This window comes from Bombina bombina, chromosome 4 (assembly GCF_027579735.1).
Source record: "Bombina bombina isolate aBomBom1 chromosome 4, aBomBom1.pri, whole genome shotgun sequence".
NCBI lineage: Eukaryota > Metazoa > Chordata > Amphibia > Anura > Bombinatoridae > Bombina > Bombina bombina.
In genome coordinates this window covers 780,638,038-780,650,470 of record NC_069502.1, presented here as the reverse complement: position 1 = coordinate 780,650,470, position 12,433 = coordinate 780,638,038, and the positions used below count along the sequence as shown (strand labels likewise).

Sequence of the window (12,433 nt, the reverse complement as noted above, 5' to 3'; positions counted from 1 at the left end):
TAAAGCACAATTATTCCAATTCCTTATATTTATGCTTCGCACTTTTTTCTTATCACCCCACTTCTTGGCTATTCGTTAAACTGATTTGTGGGTGTGGTGAGGGGTGTATTTATAGGCATTTTGAGGTTTGGGAAACTTTGCCCCTCCTGGTAGGAATGTATATCCCATACGTCACTAGCTCATGGACTCTTGCTAATATGAAAGAAATGAATTTATCAGGTAAGTTCTTACATAAATTATGTTTTTTTGTTTTTTAATAGCATTCCTCTACCATTTATTAATTTGTAACCACATTATCCATTATATTTAGTGGGGAGGGCTAACCTGTCATCAGCCCCCCTCCCCCTTAACAAAACATTGGACAAAAAAAATATCTGATCCAACAAAGATCTATTATCCTAAATTATTTTTTACCTGAATATTTTTAAGTGGGGGAGCTACCCCCCGCCCCTAATTTAACCATTTGGCTGCTAAGCTTTTTTTGAGCAAAAATAAGCTTCGTTGAATTAAAAATGCAGAAGTTTTGAAAGATGGAGAGAGCTGCGTAAAGAGGGTGTTTTACTCATCTTCCACGCACACTAAAAGACTGATTATAAAAATATTATTGGGTGTTTTTGTTTTTTAATAGCATTTGTAACCACATTATCCAGGTGATCATGGGATTACAAATATAATATCGGTCCGTATTGTAAAATGGAATGTAACATTTCTCAGCTAGGTGATCACTGCGGTAATGCTGGTTACCATGGTGATCATTTACCTATAATACTTAAACTGATATTTTAAACAAGTTTATTTTTACAAAATGTTGGGGTCTCTAGGCAATTTTGATCTTTATGTGCCTTCAGAGACCCCCAAATCCTTTTTTTTTCACTTTTTTATTGTACACCCCACATACTTATACCATTGGAATGGGTAGACGATTACCTTTCCAATGGTGGGTCTTGGCATCTAAGCAGCATGCCCCATCTCCCTATAACTGACAATTGTCAGTTTTAAATAAAGTTGTGTGATGACGTAATTGCGCGTGACGTCACTGCATGTAAACATGAAGCCCCGGCAATGCCTCTGAGTATCCAGGCCAGATTGCCGGGGTTGTAGTGGATGGGGGACCTCAGACCTCCATTAAGGTGGGGGAGTGCTAGTAACGTCTCTGAGCCGTCATTAGCACCTTATAACTTCTGAAATGTATATCTATTTCATAAACACAGATAGGCAATCCCTTAGTGATGTTGTGAGAAGTATGTTGATACCAAACACCATATATTTTGCATTCTTTATGGTTCTGAAACATTATGACTTCTAAAAATATATTAATTTACAAGGCTGGTTGTCCTGTCAATGACCTCATGTTAGTGCCTGAATAGAGGCACCGTGTTCCATCATTCTCTGGGCTGAAAGATTGGGACAATGAACTGACAAATTAGACCATAAAGTTCTCTTTTGTGGATCTTACAAACAATTTATGAGGGCTCCGGCTCATCTAAGGGAAAACAAAGTAACAATTTTCTTCTGAAAAACAAAATGTTTTTAGCACACAAGCTAAAGGAAATTAACTCATTAGCATCTAATTTATGAGGTATTTATGACATATGTCGTGGGCTGCCTGAGAAGCTCAGTGCGGCGAACACTTTAAAAAAAATAAAGGAGCTTTCAGCATTAGGTATTTTATATTTCATGACTGAAAGTCTCCTTTATTTCTTCCACTGGTTTCACAAACACTAGGATTTACCATCACTTTAAGTAAAGCTTATAAAATTATTTCAGTAAATATTACAAAAGATTAGATAAAAACTTTTCTAAAAGGATTGTGATCAATCCCAATGTTCTATTTCTAGAAACTAGACAATGTATGGGATATATAGGGATTCAGAATCTACCTAAACAAACACACACAATTTCATTGGATCACTAAACTGTGTCAGCATAACAGTTCAATGGTATAAAGCTCATTATTATAATGATCAAGGTACAAAGCTACATTTCATAGAATAAAGAATGTACGATATCAGATTCATTTTGTATGATTAGCATAATTTAAGAAATTTATTAAATTAGAAGTGGTATAGTGTTGTACATAATATGGATAGCAGTCTAAGTAAAATTTCCTTACAAAAGGGAACAAAACATCCAAAACATCAGTTTCTGAGGAAAAAAACGCCCAGGCTGCTTGCAAACCAATTGGTATTAAAAGTAAACAAAAACATACCATCAGTATTTGTCAAAGCCTCCATAACTTTAACAGGAAGAGAAGCTCCATATAGCTGAACATCATAATTTACTGTCTCGCTTGCAGCTGGATGAAGTACAACTCTCGATGATGTTGCTCTGAAAAGAAAATACAAATTAAAAAAGGAAATGAAAAGCCAATTTTTTCACAACTTTCCAAGTTACTTCCTATTATGAAATTTGATTCATTCTCTTGGTATCCTTTGCAGGAAGAGCAACAATGAACTACTTGAAGTTAGCTGAACCCATCTAGCAAGCCAATGACAAGAGACAAATGTGTGCAATCACCAGCTAGCTTGCAGTAGTGCAGGATATGTACATATTGTATTACAAATCCAAGCAGATGTCATTTATGAAATAAACAAAGCTTTTATTAGGAAACAAGTTAAAAACAAAATATAAATTCTGCAGTCACTGTTGGTCAAACAGACAAGAGTCCAAGCCTACGTGTTTTGTGACGTATCCTCGGCACTTCGTCAGGGATACCAAGAGAACAAAGCAAATTTGAAAATAGAAGTGAATTTAAAAATGTCTTAAAATTGCACGTTCAATATCAGTCAGTCAAGTTGGAGAATGGGTAGTAAAGGCAGTATCTATCTTTTTTTAAACAATTTTTGTGTTGACTGTCCCTTTAAACATTCTTTGCAGCGTTTTATTATTTTACATATGATATATGAATACTAATCACAGTAAGTTTCCATTATAAAAAGGCTTCACAAATTTATATTAGATAAGGAAACCTGCTTCATAATTCAGACAAAATGTTTTGCATATAAAAACGTAGGAAAATGAATGTATTGCATTAAAAGCAAGATATAACAAACTGTGGCACTTTTATTCAGGATTTCTGAAGCCCTACGTTGTAAAGTTTTTAAAAATGCATTTTATTCTGGTGTTCACCAAGTATAATTACTATTACTGCTATATTTCACACACTTTAATCCCTATATGAAACCAAATATTTTTTATTCATAATTCAGAAATTGAAAAGTAATTTAAAATATGAATCTTAAAAGAAAAATTTAGGTTTTCATGTCCCTACATAGCTATTGAAATCTTGCTACTTTGCAAATTTCAGCCAAATCTTTAATGTGTGCCTGCTTAAACCATGCACTTAAAGGGACATAAAACCCCAATTTTTTTCTTTCATAATTCAGATTGACCTTTGCTGTAAAGCATATCTAGGTAAGCTCAGGAGCAGCAATACACTACTGGGTGCTAGCTGGTGATTGGTAGCTGCATGTACATGCCTTGCTATTGGCTCTACTGGTTTGCTCAGCTAGCTCCCAGTACTGCATTGCTGCACCTTCAATACAGGATACCAAGAGAATTACGCTAATTTGATATTACAAGTAAATTAGAAAGATGTTTAAAATTGCATGCTCTGAGTCATAAAAGAAAAAATTGAGGGGTTATGACCCTTCAAAGGGACAGAATATCCTATTTTTTTCTTCCCTTTAATTTGTTCCCAAATATAAATTTTACCTGTTGGAATGTATTAACCCCTTAAGGACCAGGCATTTCAGACAAAAACTTCCTTAAAAGACCAGAGCATTTTTGCCATCACTACATTTAAACAGAAATAGAGCCTTTTTTTATATTTAACTATCAAAACTATATTTATTTTTTTAGTAGACAACACAAAGTATTTATCTAGGCCCATTTTGGTATATTTCACGCCACCATTTCACCGCCAAATGCGATCAAATAAAAAAATGAAAAAAAAAAAACTCACAATTTTAGGGTTTTCTCACTGAAATTATTTACAAACAGCTTGTGCCATTATGGCACTAATGGTTGTAAATGCTTCTCTGGGATCCCCTTTGTTCAGAAATAGCAGACATATATACTTTGGCATTGTTTTTGGTAATTAGAAGGCCGCTAAATGCTGCTGCGCACCACACTTGTATTATACCCAACAGTAAAGGGGTTAATTAGCTTGTAGGGTTACATTTAGCTTTAATGCAGAGATCAGCCTCCCACCTGACACATCCCTCCCCCTGACCCCCTCAATCAGCTCTATTCCCTCACCCCACATTACAATTGTCAACGCCATCTTAAAGGGACACTGAACCCAAAAAAAATTCTTTCGTGATTCAGATAGAGTATGCAATTTTAAGCAACTTTCTAATTTACTCCTATGATCAAATTTTCTTCATTCTCTTGGTATCTTTATTTGAAAAGTAAGAATGTTAGTTTAGATGCCAGCCCATTTTTGGTGAACAACCTGCGTTGTTCCTGCTGATTGGTGGATTAATTTAACCGACCAATCAGCAAGTGCTGTCCATGGTTCTGAACAAAAATTTATATTAAATGCCTTCTTTTTCAAATAAAGATAACAAGAGAACGAAGAAAATTGAAAATAGGAGTAAATTAGAAACTTGTTTAAAATTGCATGCTCTATCTGAATCACGAAAGAAAAAATTTGGGTTCAGTGTCCCTTTAAGTACTGGCAGAAAGTCTGCCAGTATGAAAATAAGCCATTTTTTAAAATATTTTTTTAAAAATATATTTGCTTCAGTGCAGGTGCCTCCTAACCCCCCAACCTCCATAATCCCCCCCCCCATAAAAGCTCTCTAACCCTCCCCCCTCTAGCTATTTGCCACCATCTTAGGTATTGGCAATTTAAAAAAAAAAAAAAAAGTCCAATTTTTCTGTAGTGTAGCTGCCCCCTCTCAGATCCCTTTCTGTTAACGGATCCCACTCATTGCCCCTACTCCCTCCTCAATTAGACAGTTTTTGGTGGGGGGGGGGGGGTTAGTCCCTGTAGTGTGGCCGAGCGGTCCCACCCACTCCTGCCCTCCTCTCCAGCGATAGGCTGCCCACCCACCTACCAACGATCGGCACCACCGATGTCCGATGCAGACTCTGCATCAGTAACATTGCAAATCTATTTCTGCAGTTCCCCACTAGTACAGCATAGGGCATGCAATTTAAACCCTTTCACTACCCAGACTTTCAGAGAACTTGCCCAAAGAGTCTTGTTTTGTTTTTGTTTTTATTTACCTGTCAAAACTTTTATTTTTTTTTTTTTAAAGAAAACCCAAGGTATTGATGTAGCCCTATTTTGGTTAATTTTGTGCCATCATTTCACTGCCAAATATGATCATATAAAAAAAAAAATTAAAAAAAAATAAAGAATTGTTCAATTTTTCACAAACTTTGGGTTTCTCACTGAAATTCTTTAAATAAGGCTTGTGCAATCATGACACAAATGCTAGTAAAAGCTTCCCTGGGATCCCATTTGTTTAGAAATAACAGACATGCATGGCTTTGCCTTTTGGCAATTAGAAGGCTGCTTTTCTATTTTCTGCAGTGTAGGATCCCCCCCCCTTACCCTCCAACCTCCCTAATCCCTCCCAAACAGCTATCTAACCCTCCCCCTCTAACTAGTGCCTGCCATCTTAAAGGGACACTGAACCCAAAAATTTTCTTTCATGATTCAGATAGAGCATGACATTTTAAGCAACTTTCTAATTTACACCTATCATCAAATGTTCTTCATTCTCTTGGTATCTTGATTTGCAATGCAATAATGTAAGTTTAAATGCCGGCCCATTTTTGGTGAACAACCCGGGTTGTTCTTGCTGATTGGTGGATAAATTCATCCACCAATAAAAAATGCTGTCCAAAGTTATGAGCTAATAAAAAAGCTTAGATGCCTTCTTTTTTCAAATAAAGATAGCAAGAGAACAAAGGAAAATGGATAATAAGAGTAAATTAGAAAGTTGCATGCTCTATCTGAATCACAAAAGAAAAAAATTAGGTTCAGTGTCCCTTTAAGTACTGGCAGCTGTCTGCCAGTATCTACAAAATGCTTTATATAAAGTGTGTGGGGTTTTTTAAGTTTCTGTAGTGTAGTGTAGTGGTCCCCCACCCCACTCACAATCGTTAGGGATTCCCCCACCCTTTTTTTTAGTGTAGCTCCCTCAATTTATTTATTTTCTGCAGTGTAGGGTCCTAACACTCCCTCCCCCTCGGCTGCTGGACCGCCAACCTGCCTCCAGGATTCCTTCCCACATCTCCTGCCGGCACCAGCAGATGATCGTTACAGACGCTGACACACAGTGTCATCGTGTAACTGTCTGGTATCTGCTTTCATATGGAACCAGAGCACCGATTGTGCTCCAGTTCCATATGCAGGCAGATGCCTGGAGCTCCCTGCAGTGAGTGAGTATATATATATATATATATATATATATATATATATATATATATATATATATATATATATATATATATATATATATATATATATATCATAATGGGTTAAGGGGTTAAACAACTTTCCAAATTTACTTTTATCATCAAATTTGCTTTGTACTCTATGTATTCTTTGTTGAAAGCTAAACCTAGGTAGACTCATATGCTAATTTCTAAGCACTTAAAGGCACTGATAGGCTAAAATGCAAGTCTATCAAAAGAACTGAACTAAGGGGGAAGTCTGCAGAGGCTTAGATACAAAGTAATCACAGAGGTAAAAAGAAAACTAAATGGACAGTCAACACCAACATTTTTATTGTTTAACCCTTTAATGCCGGGTTAAATGTGTCTACATTGGAACAACGTTCCGATGTTAACAAATTGAAATCACACTATCGTGTATGCGATTTGAACGATGGAATCAGGTCAACGAGGAGAGCATTTAACGCTAGGCAAGCCCCCATCCCATTCAAGAAGTGCAGTTGGCTTCAGTACAGCCAAACGGCTAGGACGTTGCATGCCGTCCTACTGGCGCTAAAGCCCAGCGCAGTTAGGGCGGCATGTAATGTCCCAACATCGGGAAAAGGTTAAAAAGATAAATAATGCCTTTACTACTTTATTCCCCAGCTATGCACAACCAACATTGTTATATTAAAGTGAAAGTCAACTACCGTTTGTTAAACACTAGGATTGACTACTGAAACAAATAAAGGGGACTTTCATTCATGAAGTATATCTTACTTCATGTAGAAAGCTCCTTTATTTGATTCAAGCGATTGCCGCTCTGAGCTACTAAGGCAGCCCACAGCAGATCGTAGTTTTGCTAAGAGGTGACGTTTCCACCCTCTTAACAAATCGCGTCCGTGAAATCTGGCTCCCAAGGGCCATGACGTATTTACCGCACAGCTATTGGCTAAGTGGTGAAAACGTCACCTCTTTGCTAAACAGCGATCTGCCATGGGCTGCTTTAGTAGCTCAGAGCAGTGATCGCTTGAAACAAATAAAGGAGCTTTCTGTATGACATACTTCATGAATGAAAGTCCCCTTTATTTGTTTCAATAGTCAATCCAAGCGTTTCACAAAAGCTAGGGTTGACTTTCACTTTAATAAACTTTATAACATTTAAACCTCTAAATGTATGCCTTTTTCTATGCCACTACAAACAGCCTCACATGCTTTTTTTAATAGCTTTTCACAAGAGACTGCTAATCCAAGTGGGACATAGATAAAATTGTGCTCACGCCCATGAAGTTGTGGATGACACTGCACTAATTGGCTAAAAAGCAAGTCAATAGATAATAGCCATGTGATCAAGGGGCTGTCAGAAGAGGCTTAGATACAAGGTAATCACAGAGGTAAAAAGTAAGTTAATATAACCGCATTGGCCGTGGAAAAACTGGGGAATGGGTAATAAAGGGATTATCTATCTTTTTAATAAAAAATTCTGTGTGAATCCAAATCCGGAAGTAAACAGCGGCTCATGCCCTTCGGATATTTTCGTAGCCAGATTGAGTCCTGTAAAAGATCCCCACACTAAAATCTGTGCAATCCAGATATTAGAGTGAGGATCTTTTACAAGAATTATCTGGCTACGAAAATATCCGAAGGACACGAGCCACTGCTTAATTAGGCATTCGGATCCTCACAAAGGATCCAAATGCACATCCTTATTCAGTAGCTGACACCTTTAAAGGAACAGTTATTACCAGAATTTTAGTTATTTTTTATTATTATCGGTTATTTGTAGAGCGCCAACAGATTCCGCAGCGCTATAAACAAAGGGGGAGTACAACAAAACAATTATAGGGATCAAATGGGTAGAGGGCCCTGCCAAGAGTTGCACTGTTGTAGTCAGCTCTTAAGAAGGTGATCTACAAACAGCTGGACTTTTAGGCTTACATGCTAAGAGGGTTCAGGGGATTGCAGTTGAGGAGAGGAACTGGTATTAGGAAAGGTTAGCGTAGGTTGTATGCGTCCCTGAACAGTAGAGTCTTTAGGGAGCACTTGAAGCTTTTAAAACTAGAAGAGAGTCTTGTGGAGCGAGGCAGAGAGTTCCATAAGATGGGAGCCAGTCTGGAGAAGTCCTGTAAACGGGAGTGTGATGAGGTGACAAGAGAGGAGAGGAGGAGGTCATGAGCAGAGCGAAGGGGACGGGAGGGAGAGTATCTGGAGACAAGGTCTGAGATGTAGGGGGGAGCAGTGCAGTTGAGGGCTTTGTATGTAAGAGTGAGAGTTTTGTGTTTGATCCTAGAGGCCAGAGGAAGCCAGTGAAGGGATTGGCAGAGAGGCGCAGCAGATGAAGAGCGACGTGTAAGGAAGATGAGTCTGGCAGAGGCATTTATTATGGATTGTAAAGGAGCTAGGCGGCAGGTGGGGAGACCAGAGAGGACAGAGTTGCAGTAATCAAGGCGGGAAAGAATGAGAGAGTGGATTAAAATTTTAGTTGTGTCTTGTGTAAGGAAGTGTCTAATTTTAGAGATGTTTTTAAGGTGGAAGCGGCAGGCTGTAGCCAAGGACTGGATGTGAGGAGTGAAGGAAAGATCTGAGTCAAATGTGACCCCGAGACATCGGGCATGCGGGGTAGGGGTAATGATGGAGTTGTCGACAGTTATAGAGATATTGGGGGTGGAGATTTTGGAAGAAGGGGGGAAAATGAGGAGCTCAGTTTTGGAGAGATTTAGCTTGAGGTAGTGAGAGGACATCCAGGAAGAGATGTGAGAAAGACAGTTAGTGACACGGGTTAGCAAGGAAGGAGATAGTTCTGGTGCAGAGAAGTAGATTTTGGTGTCATCAGCATACAAATGATATTGGAAACCGTGGGACTTAATAAGGGAACCTAGTGATGACGTATAGATTGAAAAGAGAAGGGGACCGAGGACAGAGCCTTGCGGTACTCCGACAGAAAGGGGTGACGGGGCAGAGGAGGCCCCAGAGAAGGCTACACTGAAGGTACGGTTTGACAGGTAGGAAGAGAGCCACGAAAGGGCTGTGTCACAGATGCCGAAGGATTGGAGAGTTTGGAGCAAAATAGGGTGGTCGACAGTGTCAAAGGCTGCGGACAGATCAAGGAGGATAAGCAGAGAGAAGTGGCCTTTTGATTTAGCTGTAAGTAGGTCGTTGGTGACCTTAACAATAGCTGTCTCTGTGGAGTGATAGGGACGAAATCCATTTAACAGCGGGTCAAGAAGGGAGTTTAACGTAAGGAAATGGGATAGGCGTGCATATACTAGTTTTTCGAGAAGCTTTGAAGCAAGAGGGAGGAGGGAAATTGGGCGGTAGTTGGATGGGGAGGTAGTATCAAGGGAAGGTTTTTTGAGGATAGGTGTGACCAGTGCATGTTTCAATGATGAGGGAAATGTACCAGTGCTGAGGGAGAGGTTGAAAATGTGTGTTAGTATAGGGGTAAGGGTAGCAGAGAGAGAGGGGAGCAGCTGTGAGGGGATAGGGTCAAGGGGACAGGTAGTGAGGTGAGAGCGCAGTATAAGTGCTGAAACTTCTTCCTCAGTAACAGGGGAGAATGAACTAAGTTTCAGGTTATGAGGGTTGTGGTTGAGTGAGAGTATTTGAGGGGGGGAGAGAATGGAATTGTGTTGAGAGCTGATTTCATGTCTGATGGAATCAATTTTGTTAATGAAGTGACTGGCACTGTTTAAAAACATAGATAATCCCTTTATTAACCATTCCCCAGTTTTGCATAACCAACAGTTATAATACACATTTTATCTCTGTGATTACCTTGTATCTAAGCCTCTGCAAACTGCCCCCTTATTTCAGCTCTTTTGACAGACTTGTATTTTAGCCAATCAGTGCCGACTCCTAGGAGCACAATGTTATCTATATGACACACGTGAACTAGTGGTGAAAAACTGTCAAAATGCATTCAGATAAGAGACAGACTTCAAGGTCTAAAAAATAAGCATATGAGCCTACCAACTAAGAATACCAAGAGAACAAAGCAAAATTTGTGATAAAGGTAAATGCCCTATTTGAATCATAAAAGTTTATTTTGGACTTTTTCTTTAAGCTATTAAAAAAGGAAAACGGATTTGAAAAAAAGCTGCAGTAACACGATGAAATACAATAGCATAGTAAGTAGTTACTATACTTTTGTAGTTGTGCACAGTAGTTTAATGCCCCTTTAAAAAAGGACATAAACCTCAAATTTTTCTTTCATGATTCAGACCGAGAATGCAATTTTAGACAGCTTTCTAATTTACTTATCTTATCTAATTTGCATTGTACTCTTGCTATCCTTTGTATGATTAGGAGCCACAATGCACTACTGGGAGAAAACTGCAGATTGGTGGGTGCACATACAGTGATTGTTGTCATTGGCTCACCCAATGTGTTGGGTTAACTCCCAGTACTGCATTACTGATCGTTCAACAAAGACTACCTAAAGGAAGCAAAACTGATAATAGAAGTAAATTGGAAAGTTATTAAAAATTGTGAGGTTTTGATTATCTTTATAATTCAATCACTGAAGAGAGGATGAAGGAAGGAAATGTTTCTTGCTTGTATTGTAAACAGATTGTATATTATCAATGCAAATGTATGTTTTATTTTTTCTAACCTGTAGTGGCAATAAAAAAAAAATTATAAAAAAAAAATTGTGAGGTTTAATATCACTTTAAAGGGACATGATATTTAAAGAAATTCTATGTTTTATCTATGTTCCATGCCATACTAACAGAGCTGGGCTTTAAAGTGATTGTTAAGTTGAAAGCTTTTCTGGCTACTATATAAAATTACTATTAACAACAGGGGCACTTTTTTTTTTTTTTTTTACCTTCTTTAGCCGAGGGATGACAAATCCGGCTTCATCCAATCATTTTGTGCCCCACTTGGCGTCTAGCTTGTAGGCCATGCAACAATTGGATGAAGCCATATTGTTCATTCCTCAGCTAAAGAAAATAAAGGAGATGTGGGGAAATGTTTACCATCTATAAATGGTAAACATTTCAGAAATGTTGTGCCTTGAAAAAAAATTAAAGTGCACCTATTTTTTATAGTAATATTGTATAGTAGCAAAAAAAAAAAATATATTTTACCTTGACAATCACTTTAATATCATTAGGACAGCATGGAACATCTTACCTTATATTGGTACTATAGCCTCCACCTTTTAGGCAATGGAAAATCGTACTGGGGGCGTGCCTAGCAGTGTAGGCAGTAGTAGTGTTTTGCTATTTTGAAATATTGATGTTCCTGTGCTTTTTGCTGTGGGAGTTGTCCCTGTCATCCAGTAATATGGTTTAACCTTACTTATATTACGGATTTACAAACTGCTTCCAAAGACATTTTTTGTGGGTTCTAAATAATTTTCCCTAAACTAACCACCACCTCAAGAATACATCTGTATTCTATTTGTCTCCAGAACTCACCGAGTACTAGAGGTGGCGACTCGGCGACCAACAGGCGAGAAAATAGCCGAAGGTGAAGAGGTGCTTGTGGCTGCTCCAGGACCCAGGCTTTTTCTACCAGACCGAGAACTGATCGGACGCCGAGACGACACAACGGACTGATTACGTGGAGAAGGGAACATTGTCTTTCTATTTTTTTAATACAGAAGATTTCAAAACAGCGCGCTCCAAAACTAGAACACTGCCTGATAGTAGTCTCGCAACACACGTGACAGGGAGAAAAGTAGCGCGCAGACTTTAAGCGTCATAGGATAAATTAAAGCTCATAGCAGCCATTTTTATTTCTGGCATCCTGCGGACAGGAGTGTTGAAATGTGCAGTTATAAGTAATAGAGTTGCCTAACTGAATTTGTTAATATAAAGAAAAAGAAAAACATTTGATATTAACATATATGTTATTCTTGTTTTAATTTGGTAAAGTTTACTTTGGTTCGTACTTGATCGCTAAAACATGCACTATTACGTTATCTAATGGAAACTCACATCATATAGCTTTCTGTCTGATCTCTAAGGTTTAGAACCCAGCAATAATGTTATATTTTGCAATATGTAACACGTATTGTCTCTGTCATGTCTGG

General features: G+C 38.3%; 1 protein-coding gene across 1 annotated transcript in view; it reads right to left on the bottom strand.

Moving 5' to 3' along the window:
• Window positions 1–12,049, bottom strand: part of NUP133 (nucleoporin 133) — a 750,179-nt gene extending 738,130 nt beyond the window's left edge. The window contains exons 1-2 of the mRNA XM_053712280.1: window positions 11,817–12,049; window positions 2,210–2,328 (exon numbers count right to left, since the gene is read on the bottom strand). Coding sequence (XP_053568255.1) covers window positions 2,210–2,328; window positions 11,817–11,977 — 280 coding nt within the window. The 5' untranslated portion in view covers window positions 11,978–12,049. The remainder of the gene's footprint in view (window positions 1–2,209; window positions 2,329–11,816) is intronic.
• Between the last annotated feature and the right edge of the window lie 384 nt (window positions 12,050–12,433).